The sequence below is a fragment of the Trachemys scripta genome, chromosome 8, assembly GCF_013100865.1.
Source record: "Trachemys scripta elegans isolate TJP31775 chromosome 8, CAS_Tse_1.0, whole genome shotgun sequence".
In the NCBI taxonomy this organism is placed as follows: domain Eukaryota; kingdom Metazoa; phylum Chordata; order Testudines; family Emydidae; genus Trachemys; species Trachemys scripta.
Window position 1 is genome coordinate 101,190,818 of NC_048305.1, and position 19,193 is coordinate 101,210,010.

General features: G+C 41.6%; 1 protein-coding gene across 1 annotated transcript in view; it reads left to right on the forward strand.

Moving 5' to 3' along the window:
* Positions 1-19,193, forward strand: part of AGBL4 (ATP/GTP binding protein like 4) — a 1,407,981-nt gene that overhangs the window by 1,138,769 nt on the left and 250,019 nt on the right. The window contains exon 8 of the mRNA XM_034778118.1: positions 6,383-6,497. Coding sequence (XP_034634009.1) covers positions 6,383-6,497 — 115 coding nt within the window. The remainder of the gene's footprint in view (positions 1-6,382; positions 6,498-19,193) is intronic.

Consider the following 19,193-nt stretch of genomic DNA (forward strand, 5'->3'; position numbering starts at 1 on the left):
ACTTTTTACAGATTCAGACTAACATGGCTACCCCTCTGATACTTGTTTTGTTTTTGCAATATTTCTCTTAAAATCTACTGCTGTGAATATGAAGTGAAAAATGACATCTGAAAAGATATTAATAAGGCATTGCCTGTCATCTCCATAAGGATTCCCTTAGCATTGACCTCAGGGTGAAGTCTCCCGCCCGTCTCGCCAAATATTTAAGTGGTTTTTACCTGCATCTGAGTTCAGCAGCCTGCTTTTAAGTCTTGGTGGAAGGAAGAGTACTGCAGAAAGGAGTGACGTCAGCATCACATTAACCATGTAATTATGGATCTCGCTGTGTGATGATCCTTTCTAGAGAAAATTCTAGTGACAGCAATATTCCAGATCGTGTCAGTATCCAGGATCCAAGCTAACTCTTCTCATTTATCAACATTGTTTTTATTGCACTTTGGAAATGCATCAAAATAAGAAATTATTTAATGGTTTCTGTCTATGGGGTCTGTGCTGAAGGCTGATTTGCAACTGCTAGTATGCATTCTGCAAGACATTAGTGGGCTTCAGTGCTAAAATGATATCTGTCCCACCTTCCTGGGATGCATCATGGTGCACTTCATTTTTCATATCCATTAACACATTATTATCCATCAATGGCTGAATGAACGAGGGCCTCGTATACCTACAGGAAGTTCCTTCTTGCTCATTGTTGATGCATGTTGGTATGGCAGCATGGGGGACGCTTATGCTACCATTACTCATGCTCTACCTGCTCTATGGACAAAGAGGATGTCAGGTACTCGGCCTATTAATATGGTACTTTTCAGCACTAAATTCAAAGGAAAAGGGATACCGTTGCTTTTTCTCAAATTTGCAAGTACTGACCTCACGCACACCTTCTTTACCATCTTCTAATGGGAAAACTGCTTCCTGTTGTACAGTTAAGTGGTTCTGAAGTGTTCATACCTCTGTTTTTTTATTATTTAGTATTATTATTTCGCAATGCAATTGACATCATTTTGATTGATCCCAAAATGCAAAGTATTTACTTTTAGCTACAAGATGCAGTAAATCTTACAACATCTTTTTCTGACCAGTATGTATTTCAGTTGTTAGCAAATGGCTCTCAAAATATGAATTACTACTTCTTTCCTGACACGTACAAGACAGAGTCCAGGATATGTTTGCATTACCAAATGTCATATTGTATTAGAATCTACAATTATTAGATTTTCAGTAATAGGAGCAAACATATTGTAGAGTTATACAATTACACAAATATTGACATATTATTGATGTGGATAGAGAAAAGACGTCAGGAAGAGGGAGCAAGAAGCAACTTTATGGTGCTGAGTGTGAGGTGATAAAGGGCAATCCAAGAAGCAGCCAGAAATGTTAGATGGAAAGAAAGATGTCAGAGGTACAGATGCTAATTTGGGAATCATCTACCTAAAGACAGTTGAAACTGTCGGAGTGGATGAGGTTGCCAGGACAGAGTACATGATGGAGAAGGCGGAAGAGTGACTTTGAGGGACATCTACCAATACTTGGAGAAAGGTGCGTGGGGGAGTAAATAAGAAATGCTGAAGGAGCAGGCATCAGAGAGGGCCAATGAGCTTCTGAGGTGCAGAAGCTAAGAGAGGAGAGAGACGAGAGTGTGGCCAGCATTGTTGAAGGCAGCAAGTGGACAAAGAGTAAAAATGGAGAAGTAACTCCGATTTACTTGGGAAGAGGTCTTCGCTAGTAAAGTTTTAGTGAAGCTGGATTAGCAGGTGGGATCAGGCAAAGAAACACCCCTAAATTAATGGAACCATGAAGATGTTGTACACCTGCTAAACTGAGTGCGATTGTATTTATTCTTTTTTCTTTCATTTTCTTCTCCTTATTTTCATTTTTTAAAGTTTATTTGGGACCAGTACCAAACGCCCATTGAAGCCAATAGAAAGACTTCCATGGACTTTGGATCAGCCCCTCCGTGTGCCATGTCTGAAATTATATTATGAAGTGTTCAGGGTAAAGGCAGTATCTATAACTGTATATTATTTGCAAATAATAATGGAAATGATAATTAATTTCCAGAATGGATCATGTCTGAAATAAAAAGGTCGCATATTTTTATAGTTCTTTGTTTCTATAAACTTGGGGGCTATTTTCCACATTTTAATTTGTGTGACTGGGCACATCCATCTTGTTCTCCGTTTTATTGTGAAGTCTTCAGAAAGACAGAATTGAGTTCATCAAGAATTTCCTTGGTCTTTAGCTGCAGAGACATAATTTTTTAAAAAATAATGCTTGCCTTATTTCTTGTTCAATTTGGCTGATTCAAATCGGATCACTTCATGTGACCCGGACTGCAGCTATGGTTCCAAAAATCCAACCAATCTATGGGCAGCACTTTTTTCTTTAATAGCAGACTAATTGGCAGACCAATTAATCTGCTCATCTGTGAAGAGAAAATTTATTGCAATAAGTAGATTCATTTCCAGAAGTCATTCTCTAAGGTAGCATTCCAGTGGCCTTGTTTACTTCATGCCCTGCAACACGATCAACGCCTCAACAGTAGCACAGGTCAATTAGTGGACAAATTAAGCAATTATTAGCCACTAACAAGGGTGACTGGCATCATTACCCTTCCTGTTTACCACCAAACTGTTATTTTAAGACAAGGACCAACAAATAAATTAGGGCATCTGTTATATTGCTGTGCCTGCCTTGAAGTAAATGATATTAAATGGGTTTTGGCTGCTGCCAAATTTTTAACCTTGGCCTAATGAGATACACTGATATATCTCTTGCTGATTATAGAAACTGTAAAATTTAATTTGTGTTGATTTATTAAAACAAGAACCAAGTTCTGTGAGATGGTATTTTTTTTTTAATAATCCAGCATCAATCTTTTAATTTTAAATATCCTTGGATCATCAAGTTCCTCTAAAAGAAAAGCTCTGCACTAATTCTAGTGATTATTTTTGGTTGCTTACAATAATTTTCTGATGGGGTGTGCATGCATAAATATACATTTTCCATTTGAGTTTTCTCTTGTGCTCCTGGGGGCTATTCTTACTTCCGTTTTAGACTTCAGTGTTTTTTGTTTTGTTTTTTTAACTCTTGCCTTATTATTTTTATCACATGACCCACAATAAGGAGATAGAACCTTCCCTAACAGATAATTGCTGAAGCATTTACTCAGCTTCGGGTATCTGTAGTCTCAGAATACGGAAGAGGTAGAGCAAATATCTCAACAGGAGCTTAGTAACTTGGAGGCAGCGTGACCTAGTAGGTAGCCTATCAGACTGGGAGTCAGGAAACCTAGGTTCTACCACAGACCTAAAGTGTGACCTTGCCCAAATCACATCATCTTGGTTTCCCCCTCAGCCTTTGTCTTGTCTATAAAGACTGTAAGCCCTTCACTGCAATCACTGTCTCTTCTTATGTGTTTGTTCAGTGCCTAGCATAATGGGGCCCTGATTCGGTGGGGACACTATTGTAATATGAATAATAAATAAGAAGAATCCCACTTCAGAATTCATTAGGAGGAAGCGGCTTTGTGGTGTGGCATGTGGCAGACCTTGAATCAAGAAATGTGCTGTCTAACAGCAAAGAAGAAACTGCTTTGGTTGAAACATTTAGGTATGTGTACACTGCAGTTAGATACCCATGGCCGGCCACTGTCAGCTGGCTTGGGCCAAGGGGCCCTTTGGTGGTGGTGTAGATGGTCAGGCTCTGGTTATAGCCCGGGCTCTGGCATCCTCCCATCTCACATGGTTCTACAGCCCAGGCTCCAGCCCAAGTGCAAACGCCTACATCACAATTAAGCAGCCACTTAGGCTAGGTCTACACTACCCGCCTGAATCGGCGGGTAGAAATCGATCTCTCGGGGATCAAATTATCACGTCTCGTCGGGATGCGACAATCTATCCCTGAATCGATGCTCTTACTCCACCAGCGGAGGTGGGAGTAAGCGCCGTCGACGGGGAGCTGCGGAGGTCGATTTTGCCGCCGTCCTCACAGCGGGGTAAGTCGGCTCTGATAGGTCAAATTCAACCACGCTATTCGCGTAGCTGAATTTGCATATATTAAATCGACACCCCCCCCCCCCCCCCCCGTAGTGAAGACCTGCCCTCAGTCTGAGCCCCACAAGCCCAAGTCAGCTGGCATGGGCCAGCCTCGGGTTTTTAACTGCAGTGTAGACATACCTTATTATCCTTTTCCTGCCAATAAGATCTTGTCGTGATTCAGACAAACTATTTGCAGTGCTCTGAATACCTCCCTCTACCTAAGACTTTGGTACAAGAAACCAAGAGTTTCCTGTGTAAATTTAAATAATCAGTGAGATGTTCTTGCCAAGATCTACAAGAGAGACTGCATTAAATAACAGAAACAAAGCAGGAAAAAGTCTGTACCAGCCCTTCAGGGGCAGAGGTTGCCATCAAAGCAGAACTCAGACATATTGGGGCTAGCAGCCAGAACAACTACCAGAATGAAAACTGTAATTGAGGAGAACCCGAGGCATGTGTCTATATAGCCCACTACAGTGTATAGGAATAGGGTAGTGGCCCTTTAAATAGTTGTGAGCCTTCTAGTGGTGCTCACAACATGCTATGTTCTGGAAGCAGCCAAAAACCAGTCATAGCAGCAGAATGTATGTAACTAGGCATGGTGTGTTTATGTATAACTAGTAAACATGGTTATTTGGGACTTGGCTCTGCCCATTGGATTTCTTTATGTTCTTATCATTATGTAAAGAGAAAAAGATGTAACACCCACCAAAAAGCAGATCAACATTCAGTTTTCATATTTGTAGCTGAAGAAACATCTCCTAAACAATATAATTACGTGTGTGCTAATCGAGCTCCAAAAATTCACAATGAGTCTCTCTCCCATTGGAAAACCTCACTATGGAAAGAGATCCTCTCTCCTTCAAGATCTTCAGAGAAAAAGTCATTAGTTGACCAAAAAATATGGATGTTTAGGGTCAATTATAGACTAGTTATCCTAGAATCTAGAAGCCCTGGTTTCGCCCATGTGCCACAACGCTGTAGAATTCACTAACAGTAGCAGCAGTAGTTTAGATCTGCTGGTTTTTAAAGTACAAAATGGATCTTAGTAAATGGGTTGAATTTGGGGGAGGTTTGGTAGATTTTGGCCTCAGCTTTAATGTAGATGTTTACCAGTGGTGTGCTTTACAGTTCAACCAAACTACTGTGCCAAGTGCTTTGACATGGTCTGTGGGATTCAAATAACGTAAGTTAATCATACCAGAAAAATAAGAGATGTCAGAAGTTTTAAAAGTAATTTAGTTAGCCCAGGCCATCACTGCTGAAATATTTCCTGCTGTATATTCCCTGGTGCTCTGCCCTGCCCAGTTTTAAAAGACTCACGTAATGGGGCTGCCAGTACTTCCCTGGGGAGACTACTGCATAGTCTAGTAGCTCTCGCAATCAGTGAATTTTTTCTAATGATCTGCCTTAATTTTTCTCTGCTTAGTTTCGTCCTGTTACAAGAGCTCCGTGATTTGCTTTATTCAGGGGAAATTCAGTAAAAGGTCCTTGCATCACACGATAGATCTTATGGGAAATAGGAAATAGTCATGACCTATCTCTGGGTGTCTCAAGATTGCAAAGGAACTCAATTTGCCTTCACATTTGTTTGGTGGCAACTATTTTTTATCAGCGTCAACTAAGTGGAGGAAGAAGAGGCAAATCTAAACACAACGCAGCCCTGCTTCCTCCCCCGCTGCTAGTGCTGCCAATCTCCTTCAGCGCATTGGAGGAATTGCAGGATGCAGGTGGGAAATGTTCCCTACTCCAACGCCAGCCCTAGGAGAGAGGAGGTGTGTCCAAGTGATCTGAGCACAAGATGGGGAGACAGGAACTTCTGAGTTCTAATGCTGGCTCTTCTACTGACTGAGCTTAGGAAAGATACTTAGGGTCTGATTCTCCTCTCCCTTGTGTTGGTTTTAAACTGGTGTCACTCCATTGACTTCAGTGGAGTTATTCCTGATTTACACTGGTGTAAGCGAGAGGAAAATCCAGCCTATCGTCTCACTTCCTCAGTTTCCGTGGGCCTGATACTCAGCTGGTGTAAATCCACTGACTTCGATGGGGCTATGCCAATTTACAATCAGTGAGGATCTGGCTTCTTCATCTGTAAAAGGGGGCTGGAATGAAATACTTATTTACCTCATTGGAGTATAATGATTATTTTGCTAATGTTTGTAAAGCACTTTGAAGATTAAAAGCACTACGTGAGTGCCTGCAAAACTTTGGAGGCCAGAGCTCTGTGTTGAACTGAAAGGAATATTAATTTTATTTCAACTTTCAGAATTGCAACTAAAATCCATGTTGACATTGTAATTTTCTAACACAGAGGATCTTAACATTTTTCTCGTTTCTCCCAGGTATAATTGACTTCCTCGTGAGCCAACATCCCATAGCCAAAGTATTGCGAGATCACTTGGTCTTCAAGATAGCTCCAATGCTTAATCCAGATGGGGTATATCTAGGAAACTACAGGTAGAGTATGTCCTATTGAAACTGCAGATCATAACTTGGCATTGTTTTGCCACTAACTGTGACACAGTTGAGTTTTCTTTATTTCTCATCACTGGACGTTGTGCAGAAATACAATATTACATGTGAACTAACAGCTCTCATATGGCCAAACACTATGGTTGGGTCAAAAGTCCTCATACAGGCAAAAGTCTCCCTGAACTCACTTCCCATTGAGCAACTGTATTTAGTGGTAGATTGGCCCTGAGTAAGGCATGCAGGACTATGCCTATGGCTTATTATAGGATATTTGCTCTACAAGTCCCCTTGGATGTCTGAATTAAATTCAGCTAAATCCTCACTAGACCTTAGCCATGTTTTGTAAATGCATTCATTATGCTGTTCATCAGCCTCTATGTAAATGTTTCAGTCAATCACAATTCTCTTCAGCTACCCAGATCATCCATTAAAGTCACAGATTTCTGTCTGTTATTTTACGGTAATAGGTAGTGATACATGGAATGGAATAATCATCCCATCCTATGTTAATTTTGCTTCATTTTAATATTTGAATTAGCACTTTTCCTCCTCCTCTGTTGAAAACATATTCACAAAATCTTTTGTTTTCTCTAAAATTATTTGCTCTTAAATGCATTTATTTACAAAATTGATTTGTTGTGGGAGATAATAATGAAAAGCAGCTGATTAGCTGATGATTTGTTTGTGGGCAATTACATCCATCACACGTATCTTTGGAAGAGAGGCCCCTCAGAGATTTAATGTACTGTATGCAATTTTGCTTATAATGCAGGACTAAATAACACACACTGCAGCCATAGTACCTTGGGCTGTGATCTAATTAGGTATTTAATTGTTAGGCAGGATAGGGCCTCATTAGTTCATGGATGGGAGACCTCTGAGGAAGAATCAGCGTATTGCAGAAAATGGTGCTGATGAGTTAGTTCATTATTTTCCACTGTTCGTCTCGGCTGTCCTCCTTCAGTTGTCTGCTACCTTCTTAACTCTGACTGCAGGGAACAACATAGGCAATTTCACGTGGGTGAAGTAAAGGTTAGGTATGTTGAGAGTTTTTGGGTGGGCGTGGGCTCTTCAGATCCACACTGACATTCCATGGATTCCCTGCTGCTTTGGAGTTGGTTAGAAGAGACAGAGAGGAACAGAGGTGGGATTATGGGGCTATTTCTTTTATAATGACACTTTGAAATGTTGGCTGTGCCTTCAGTGCACATGCTAATGGTCATACCTCTTAATGGTCCTATGGTCTTGAACTAGTTCTAGGAGCCATGTTATGCTACTCCTAGGATCTGCAAAGGCAAAACATTTAGAGAACTCCAGTGACTACTAAGTAATCTTCCTTTCCCCACATAAACCTACCTGCCCTGTAGATTTTCCTGCAGGATTATTATTTATACACTGCTATTGAGGTGCATGATGCTTCACAGACCTACATCTGGCCCATAATTTGTAGGGTCCTTTGGGATGCCAGGTATTATGAAAGGACATTATAGTTCCATTCATAATTGCTGAGCTGATAGCACATTATCATTTTAGCCTTTCATATTCTGCAGAATTTTCAGCTCTCCTGGACTAAAAGGACTGTTAATGAGGTAGCTGGAAAAGCATCTGATCTGTTTGCAATTTTTTACTTTATTTGCAAAAGGCCTAATGTAGCTAATAACTTAAAAAATGAGTATAATAAGCAGAATGTTACCTATTATGTTGAGAAGAATACAAAATGCCTGGTAATATGCATGATTTGTAGTTAGCTAGCGCCGAGCTAGTCATTTACAACAATTTATTTCCTGCTCTTGGAAAATCCACAGGCAGATCACGATTTATTTGCTTGAATTTATTGGCTGAATTAAAAAAACCACAAAAAAAAACCAACAACCCTCCATGGATTGATCGCTAATATTTGAAATTTCAACTCTGATGCTTACCAGTCATTGGTCAGATAAGTCCATCTTGTACTTTTCTCTTCCCTGATTGGATTAGCACACAAACAGTTCCAGGGAGCAGCTGTGCATATGTGACTGTAGGATTCAGAGATCTGTTGGCTGCGTAAGTTCCACACTGCGGATGCAGGCAGAGTCTTTAGTGTCATGCTGAGCAGTTCTCAGTCGTTTGGATTTTCTTCGCATTATCTCCCTCTTTCTCAAAGTAGTGGCTGGTGACTTCCTCTGGCTCATTGAGGGTTCACATTTGTCACTATGCAAGCTAGGATAATGAAATGGTGAATTAAACTTCACACTTCAGGTTGTAAATTGATCTCCTGCCTCTGTCAGGGAGTTTTCCCCCCAATACACAGCACTGCATAATTGGCAAGACACATTATGGGAGTGTCTTTGATATCCTCTGAAACATGCAACACAGTGGTCACTATTAAAAGTCGGGTTATGTAAATTAATATTAGTAATTAATTAACAGTTACTGGGTGGTGGTGAAGTCTCCTAGTTATCCTATGATTAGAATAGGAAATAACTAGAGCTGGTCAGGAATTTTTTCACTACATGTTTCTTTGTTGAAAAATGCTGATTTGTCAAAACCAAAACATCTGCAAAACTTTGTCAGGAGGATTTTTCAGCTCAAAACATATATGAGAGAGAGAGAGAGAGAGAGAGGCAGCAACCATAGAATAGCCAGTTGCCCAGTGATTAGTGCTCTCACCTGGGATATGGGAGATACAGGTTAAACTCCCTTCTCTGCCTGGTTGAGAGAGAATCAAGCAGAGTGTGGACATGAACCTGGATCTCCCATATACCAGGTGAGAGCACTAATCATTAGCCTCTAAAATTAGTTGCTCTCTGTTCTGATGTAGATGACGACAAACTCTAAAACCTCAAATATTTTTGCAAAACAAGTTGCTTGTTTTCCAACCAGCACTAGAAATAACTGCATATTGATGTAAGACAGGCTGGTAACAGCTGGCTGACTTTTTCATGGTAACCACTATCTGGAAGCAGGATATTGGACCAGCTGGACCTATGATCTGTTCCAGGATAACAGCTACTTTGTTCCAAGCGCTCACTCTCTGAGGTTAGTGCTGTGAGCCAACATAGCAACGGTAATGCCAAAATTGTCTATTGTCTGCAAACTACTGCTAGTACTCCAGGGAATGGAGCAAATGGGTTGTGACTCTGTGGGGACTTTCCATTGGTGAAATGTTCATAACCAGCAGCAAGTGAGTTTAATATCAGAGCTATAAAACATTTGCGCTCGGGGCACAGAAACGTGCTCTGGGACGGTTGTTTATATGCTCTGTACATTCAGGGTTTTTTTTTTCTGGAACAAATGTTTGTGGACATGAATTTCAAAGGCATATGTTGTGGAAATTGGGTGTTAAGTGAAACCTAGGCAAGTATTCATGATGGAAGTATGTGTGGTTTACCAAGCAGGGGACAAAAAAGATATCATGTCACCAATCTGACTAACCAGGCTGGTAGGCAACACAGCCCAAAGTTTGAATATTTGAGATCTAACCATAGAGTAAAAGCCAAGAGATTTGTTGAATAGATCTGGAAAAAAAATCTTGATCTGCTTGTAACATTACTCCATAAACCTTTAATATAAGAATATCTATACTTGTTAATGTATTTTCTAGGTATTGTACATGAATATATATCTGGAGATGGTGAAACCACCTCTGCTCACCTTATTTGCAGTGAAGATTCTGACCAATTCATAAGGAATCAGAAGTGTTGCCTTTTCTTATAACACTTTCCTCATCAGGCATTACCCAGAGCTTTCTCCCTCTCCCCCATATATAGGAAGGGCTGAGAAATGAAAATTCTGCTGTTGTCAGTGGGCTACAAGAAACGCATCAGATTCAAAATGCCAAGCAGAGTTGCTTAGATACGCATGTTGTGGGATTAGTGAGGAGTAGAGGTGAGGGAAAGTTGAGTTCCTAAAGTGCATAGTTCACCCACCCCTAATATGAATCAAGGTTCTGAATAGATAATTTGGATGGCTTACAATTTGGATACTCGCTATTGTTTGCCAGCGTGCTAACATCACAAACCTTTGCCATGAGAATGCACTTGGGAGGATGAAACTGCCATGTTCAAGTGTTTCTTCCTTCAATCTTTCAGTGAAAAACACATGCCCTATCTTGTTCTTTCACCTCTACAGTATGAACTAATAACAAGAATTCACAGCTCATTGCATCTTCAGGGTATGAAGATCCTGCCACAGAACAGGGAGATGGACTAGATTGTTTTCTAGAAGCTTTTTAAAACCAGGATCACCTTTATGTGTAACCCTTTTTATAATTACAGGGGAGGTGGAAACTGTTAAAAAAAAGTTTCTATATTAATTACACAATAAAGCCATACATTGAGGTATTTAAAATGACAGCTCCTTAAAGTGGTGTCTTTTTCTATTCAAGGTGGTGACCTGTCTTCTGATCCCACCTGGATTGAAAGAACCTTTCTGGCACATTTCTGTGCAGGACGAACATGGCAGAAATGAACAAATTTGATGTATGAAAAAACCCTTTCTGTGGGATCTTCTACAATGACACTAACCTTTTCTTCCTTGTGGGATTAAACTGTGGGACAATTCTGTAAAACTAAGGAAAAACAGAATGATTAGTCTTATTTGGAGGAGATACACTTCTGCATCTCATTCCTGCCAACAAGATGAAACCCTGATTGAAGACAGATACGTTTCCCCTTGTAATGCCCAACCAAACTCTGTTCCTTGGCTCTAAATCTTCAGTAACATCTAGGCCAGGGAAGATATTTTTCCTTAACTTCTTCTCTCCATTTTTCTGTGGTTTAGCATCATCATTCATTTAATATATGACATGTCCCAGGGACATAGACAGGCCAAGGAAATACAACAGCATGTTCTCAATTTGAAAGTCATGCATCCTGGGGGTTGGCCTGAACTTTCCATATCAAGAACTTGTTCTAAAAGTCAGCATTGTGCAGTTGAATAGTGCAATGTGTTTCTGCGGGTGAAACGAATGTACCGCTTCATCTTCGCCTTATATTAGTTCCAATCTATCAACCTCGCCTTCCTGAAATGAGACCCCAGGGTGGCAAGAAAGGGAATATGTTTCTTAGTCTGGGCAGGTCTTCAGTGAGGCATCCTAGAGATGCAATGTCAAGACAGGAGAAGAGATGCCTTTTGTGGTCCATGAGTGTACTCTCTGTTCCATGGCATTTATTGTTGCCTTCATTTGATTTGACAGTGACACAAATAAGAAAAGTAAAGTCTATGTGTTAATTATAACATGCAGAGCGGTCACGTCTCAGACCTGGATTGCATTTATGGCTTGATTTTTGAGACCTGCACTCGTATGAAAGAGTGGAGGGGAGAGGGCACCCAGATCTTCTCAAATCCCCTTTTCTCTCTCCTCCCCCACTCCCTTGGCCTCTTTTAGGTAGCAGGCACAATTCTTTGAAGTCATCACAGCCTCTTCTTGCTAGTGCAACAGAGTCACTAGATGAAAGGTGGTCCCGCCCCCTTCAGATTGGCCAACAGAACTGGTTCATTGAGAGGTGGGTGGCAGAGTCCCCATTGAAGGAGTCCTGCAGCATGGTCTCTCTAGCATGGACCAGGGCTTAAAATACAGTTTAGCCCTTAAGCTTTTTAAACGGCTGTTTCTTGCCACAATGCTTAGGACTATGTTCTTGGTAGCAGCTTGACCTTTGGCACTGGAATGTCTGACACCTAAGGCAGGTCTGGGGTCTGGGCCGGCCAGATTCTGTGTTACTGAGGAGTGTGGGGAAGGACCCCACTGTGGTGCGCTTGGACTTGGTCACATGTTGAATTTATTCTTCAGCCATTCTCCAAACCCCTGGCCACATATGGCATTGTGATCTAAAACAGGCCTCTAAAGAACACACCAGACAGGGCAGAGAGCTGCACACTTTGCACTTCCATAGCACCGTCCACAGGAGAACCTGGAAATGCCTTACACGTCTTTAGTGAATCAAGCTCTGTCCCAGCAGTTCTCTGAGGTCAGTAAGGCCTGAGGGCCAGACGGTGTGGTTTGCACACTGCCCTGAGGATAGTGTTGACAGCTCCACACTATCTTCAGGGCAGTGTGCAAACCACACAGGAGGCGCATCAGAAGGGATTGTATCAGAGGCACAAATCATCCCCTGCCAGTTCATTGGGCCCACTCTATGGGCCAGTGTGTGAGAAGAGAAGGGACGGGACCCCAGCTTCTCCACTTCCTTGCCTGTCCCTACACATGTAGTTGTGGAGCCTCCTTGTGGGCTCCCCTAACATGCCTTCAGTAAGGGTATGTCTACACAGCATCTGGGTGGTGTTATTACCAGTATAGGCAGATATACACATGCTAGCTTTGCTCAAACTAGTGCCTAAGAATAATGGTTGCAGTGGCTTGGCCTAGCCGCCCAAGCATAATCCCGCCTGACCCCAAGGTGCATACTCGTGTGGCTAGCCCAAGCAATTTCCTGAACCATGATGACCACACTGGTGTTTTTAGAAGCTAGCGGAGTTAGCGCTTGTATGTCTACCTGAGCTGGGAATTACACCTCCCAGCTGGGAATTACACCTCCCAGCTGATTTTTAAACATAAAGGACAATCACTATCTAACTCTGAATCGTACAGTTCCCAAAGCCATGAAGTGAGCCTGTGGCTTCGTCGGGAATAGAACTCGGCTTATGTGACTCCCAGTTTTGTCATCTGACTCTAAGGCTTTTCTTAATTTTCTCCCCGATACAGGAGGCTTGGACCATATTTGCAGTTAAAAGTGCACAGGCTCATGTCTTTCACACTCAGCACCGCTGAACAGATACTCAGTGAATCAGACAAAGAGCTTGTTCTCAAACTGGTCTCATTTCTACTGACCCATGCAGGGGTATTGTCCCTGTGAAGAACATCTTCCAATAGAGCCATACTAGTGTCAGTGATCCATCCTAAACCCTGTCATTACAAAGAACACCGTGTTTGCTGCTGTCGCAGTCCCATCCTCCTCTAGTGCTGAATACACTGGGAAAACTCCAAAACAAGTCATAGGAAGATGACAAGAAGTCAAAAACTTGCTGCTGTTTTTTTCAATAGAGAAGGCACTACCCTTAGGTGAGGGATATGCAAGAGAGAAAGTGTGTCAGGGGAAAAAAAAACTTCAGTGGAGGTGAGAAACTTTTAGTTCTTTTCCCCCTTCCGTTAATCCCCTCTCTCTGGGCTCCGGGGGGGAGGATTTTCTCCTCCTTTGCACAATGAATGGAAATGAATACTGATAAGATAACACAATGCTTCGGGAAGCTCCAAGCAGTCATTTCCTACATAATTTCTTAGGATACTGAGCACCCTGTTTAAAATGTACCCAGTTAGCCACTGGTGTTTTGGGAAAGGTTTTGGATAACCAAAGTGGGTCAGGGATTTGTTAACGCCCCCACCTAGAAAAGGCACGTTTAGAATGCCTTCGTTGTAATTTAATGATTGCTGTGTGGGAGTAGAGTGGATGATCAAATCGTTTTTTTTTTTTCCAGGCCTTTTCAGTGGGTTCTAAAAATAGTTGAGGTTTAATTTCCACTTTCACAGGAAAAAAGTGAGGAGACTGCTGATGGTAACAATGTAAAAGGGGAGGGTGAGCTTTGATCTGCAAAATATTCTGGTAGAAACCAAGATCAGGCCCATTAATCTTGCCAAATATAATTGTTTCGGGGAAGAAGGGTTTAGGAAAGCTTTAGAAGGACCAAGCCATTTAATTTAATTAATTACCATTAATTTATAATAATAATTTATAAACACTTCTAAACTCCTGTAAAATTACAATGCTTTTTTTTAGACATTAAACATAGCACAAAACAAATAAACAAAAAATGGGGCCTATTTTCCCTTGAAAGATCCACCTGTTTATATGTAAATATGGGGATTTATTGTTAAACTAGAAAACAGAGCTGCAAAATTCGGATCTGGACTCAGATCTAGGGTCATCTCTAATATGTCTATACAGCAGTCAAAGGATGTAATTACAGCTTGTGTAGACATACCTGAGATAACTGTAATCTAGCTAGCTTGGATCCTGGACCAGCAAAGCTGTGGTAGCATGCATTTCAGTGCTGGCTGTACAAGCCTATGTGGGACCTTGGGCACGGTGAAGCTCTGGGACCCAGCTAGCTAGATTAAAGCTAGCTTGGGTATGTCTAGCCAAGCTGTAATCACACCCTGTGATTACAGTATCAATATTCCCTAATTTGAACAAGGGCAACCCCTTCCAATTGCTTGCAAGGATAGTAGTTAGATACACCTGGTGATGCAGGTGGAGTGGGGAGCCTGAGGGAGCAGACATTGTAACTTAGGACAATTCCATCTTTGGGGGTTTTTACTTGATGGAATCTTTTTTGGTATTCTATTTATCTGAAAACCCATAAGTAAAAGTTACTGTGGACTGTATATGTCAAGTGGATTCTAACGGTCAGTTGTCTTGCTGTGAGATATGACTACCTATACATGTAATGTCATTTACGTAATATCCCTGATTATTTTTCCCCTAGCTTGCTAGGGGAAGAAAGGATTTTTTTGTTTCATTTCATCCATGCATATGTAATTCACAGGTTGAACTGAATTGAAAAACAGGGTATCCATCTTAGAATGACAAGATGAAGCTTTCAATAGAGTTTATTTTTCCTAATTAGGTGTTTGTCTTTGTGTATTCTATATAACAGCATATAAGTAAACAATCATAGACCTTTGAATAAATTTATTGGTTTTATTTATGTTTCTGGGCATAAAAAATCTATAATTACCAGGTACAGCCACAGTATAACTGGTATTTAATGACAATTACTTTTTGTTACCATAGAAATGAGTCCAAAGTAGTTACCTATAATTTCTCATTCCCAAACCTCACACATGTTGTATTGCAGTATTACCATAGTAATTGCCTATTAGTCATCATAAAATAAGCAGTTACCCAAAAGATATCAGGATACTGTGAAATTTCTCATCTTCTGCAAAACTTACAGCACATGCTGCTCCTTGTTTTCCTTTAGCTGGATTTTTCCACAAACAAAAGAATGTTGGTGGTACGGAAACCAGAGTGAGTTCGTTTGGATCTCTCAAAACGCACAGAATCACAGAAATCATACATGGAAAACTAAAGAGATCCATCCCCCTGAAAATACATGATTGTTCCCTACCATAGATTTTATAGGGCTTTGTCCAAATGCGTTATAAAAGACTCAAGCCACATCCCTTGAGAGACTATTCCACACCTTCATGTGGTAGTCAATTATTTTTTGCCCAAGTCCAAATTTCTTGGTCAAGGTATAGTCAAGGTCCAGACTCCAGAGAAATTAATGAAACAAATAACAATAATGATGATAAAAAGATTTCAACATCTGTTAAAAAGCATCTGGCAGTTCCGACTTGGCCTGCGGTCTGCCTATTGACTACTCTTGCCTTAACATGTGTCACTATCCATGAATTTTTTTTGTCTCTGATACTTGACATAAATTTCTTTTGTCTGATCTCTTTAGTCCCAGTTATAGCTCGGTTTATATGTTGTAATTTCTGAGAGACAGTGTGGCCCAATGGATAGGACACTGGGCTAGGACTTGGAAGACGTAGGCACTATTCCCAGCTTTGTCACTGCCCTGTCATAAACTATCAGGGTTAGAAGAGACCTCAGGAGGTCATTTCATCCAACCCCCTGCTCAAAGCAGGGCCAATCCCCAACTAAATCCCCAAATTGCCCCCTCAAGGATTGAACTCACAACCCTTTGGTTTAGAAGGCCAATGCTCAAACCACTGAGCTATCCCTCCCCCCGATCATGGGACTGTGGGCAAGTCATTTACTTGATCTATACACCGTGCTTGGCATACTGGGGCCCCTGTCTCAGCTCAGACGTCTAGGCACTTCTGGATTGCAAACGGCCAATAGTAACTATGCCCAGGGCTGATGATGGGGGTAGACCATGTAGGTGGCTATCTTGCTGGCTCATTTTTAACAGCAGCTCCGACACAGCCACTCTATCCACTTTAGCCAGGACAAGTCCCCAGAAGATCTGCCTCTTTAAGGGCGCCCACACACCAGCTGGACGTAGCTGGGGCTTGGGCCAGGAGCTGCTTCATGAATGGAAGGGGAAAAGCAAGCAGCTTGAAAACTGCCATAACGGGGCAGCGGGAGATTCACCTACGTGAGCATAGCCAGTTCTATACCACTCACTCCCAGTACACACCACCCAACCCAGGTTTGGAGGGGGCATGGCTGGACCCGCCTTTGCCCACCCAATTCAGATCCAACACCGAACATAATTTAGGAATGTTACATGTTTTGATCCTGGCTGCCTGTGAATTTTAGAACTCATGCAATGTACAGGACTGACAGCCCTGGAGAACAAAGTCCATGATGGATCCATGTTCACAGACCCAGTGCATTATGGGCAGCGGCAATAGAGAGAGCGTTGGTAGAGATGAAAGGGGGTGTTTTGTTTGCCCCCTATTCCTGTACGTGGCTGGTAGAATAGCCATTCCCTCCTTGCTTGGATTTCCCCCCCCAGTGCTGATTTTATTGCTCGTTAACTGTTGTGATCTTAAGACAGTTTCGGTGGTTGCGGTTTTGCTCACCATTACTTAAAAAAAAAGTCCTTGTAAAATGGTTGTTATCCTTTATCTTAAAACAAATAGCAGCTTGCGAAAGGGTTCCCATCTACTGCCATTGAAAATGCTCTTTATATTGATGTGGTAACTGCTCATTTAAACCATATTACAGCTCCTGAGTATTTTTCAGTTGCTATTGATGTGACAAATTCTCCTGCACAGAGGACTGCACTAATCAATAGAGTCAGCATATGTGCTTTAATAACAAAACCGCATGCCTCGGGGTCTCCGTTGAATCTGAATCTTTTAGGAGCATTAAATAAAGCTATATTTATTTTGCTTTTGGTGCAAAAATGCCTAATTTAATCCGAGTCGTTGCAAAGGCTGGAAAATAGCGTTATGGTAACAATATTGCATGTGACTAATGTTTAGCTAGTGTCAGTGCCACTATTCTGTTGTAAGTGCTGCCTTCTCCTTTTAGTTAGATTGATCTGGAGCTACAGAGTGGCCTTTTATTTTTAGAGGAGCTGGGAGAGGAGTCATAATGAGAAATATTGAAATCATGGCTCTTTTTATATCTGCTATTATTCTGCCAAGAATGAGGCCTGATCTCCTTAAAGAGACAGGGCTATTTATTTTCCATTTAAATAGCACCATTCATGATTATTGCCTTAGAGCCATTAGGATAAGCAGCCATCTCAGGAGTCCCAGCCAAGTGAATTGAAGTTTTGTACTTAAGCTTCATTTACGCACTTAAGCTCCCACATCAGCTCTTTAGCTATGTTTTAAAAATGTCTTTTAAAATGTGTTTGTGACTGTAATTAGTGATGGTTAATTCCTAGACTCCGGGATTTTATTCCTGACACTGCCAATGACTCACTGCGTGACTCCAGCCAACTTGCTTAAGATCGCTGTGCTTCTGTTTCCCCACCTGTAATTTAGGGATAATAATTACATACCTGCATAGCTAAAATTAACCGGGAAGCTAGAAATATTAGCACTTGTAAAATGCTTTGAGATCCTCAGCTGCAAAGTGCTTCATGAGTATTACTGTTTAGCCAAATCAACAAAGAGTCTGGTGGCACCTTAAAGACTAACAGATTTATTTGGGCATAAGCTTTCGTGAGTAAAAACCTCACTTCTTCGGATGCATAGAGTGAAAGCTACAGATGCAGGCATTATATACAGACACATGGAGAGCAGGGAGTTACTTCACAAGTGGCGAACCAGTGTTGACAAGGCCAATTCAATCAGGGTGGATGTAGTCCACTCCCAATAATAGATGAGGAGGTGTCAATTCCAGGAGAGGAAAAGCTGCTTCTGTAGTGAGCCAGCCACTCCCAATCCCTATTCAAGCCCAGATTAATGGTGTTGAATTTGCAAATGAATTTTAGTTCTGCTGTTTCTCTTTGAAGTCTGTTTCTGAAGTTTTTTTGTTCAATGACAGTGACTTTTAAATCTGTGATAGAATGACCAGGGAGATTGAAGTGTTCACTTACTGGCTTGTGTATGTTACCATTCCTGATGTCCGATTTGTGTCCATTTATTCTTTTGCGGAGGGACTGTCCGGTTTGGCCAATGTACATGGCAGAGGGGCATTGCTGGCACATGATGGCATATATGACATTAGTGGATGTGCAGGTGAATGAGCCCCTGATGGTGTGGCTGATGTGGTTGGGTCCTCTGATGCTGTTGCCAGAGTAAATATGGGGACAGAGTAGGCAACGAGGTTTGCTACAGGGATAGGTTCCTGGGTTGGTGTTTCTGTGGTGTGGTGTGTAGTTGCTGGTGAGTATTTGCTTCAGGTTGGGGGGTTGTCTGTAAGCAAGGACTGGCCTGCCTCCCAAGGTCTGTGAGAGTGAGGGATCATTTTCTAGGATAGGTTGTAGATCGTGGATAATGCGCTGGAGAGGTTTTAGCTGGGGGCTGTATGTGATGGCCAGTGGTGTTCTGTTATTGTCCTTGTTGGGCCTGTCCTGTAGTAGGTGATTTCTGGGTACCCGTCTTGCTCTGTCAATCTGTTTCCTCACTTCCCCAGGTGGGTATTGTAGTTTTACGAATGCTTGATAAAGATCTTGTAGGTGTTTGTCTCTGTCTGAGGGGTTGGAGCAAATTCGGTTGTATCTTAGGGCTTGGCTGTAGACAATGGATCGTATGATGTGTCTTGGATGGAA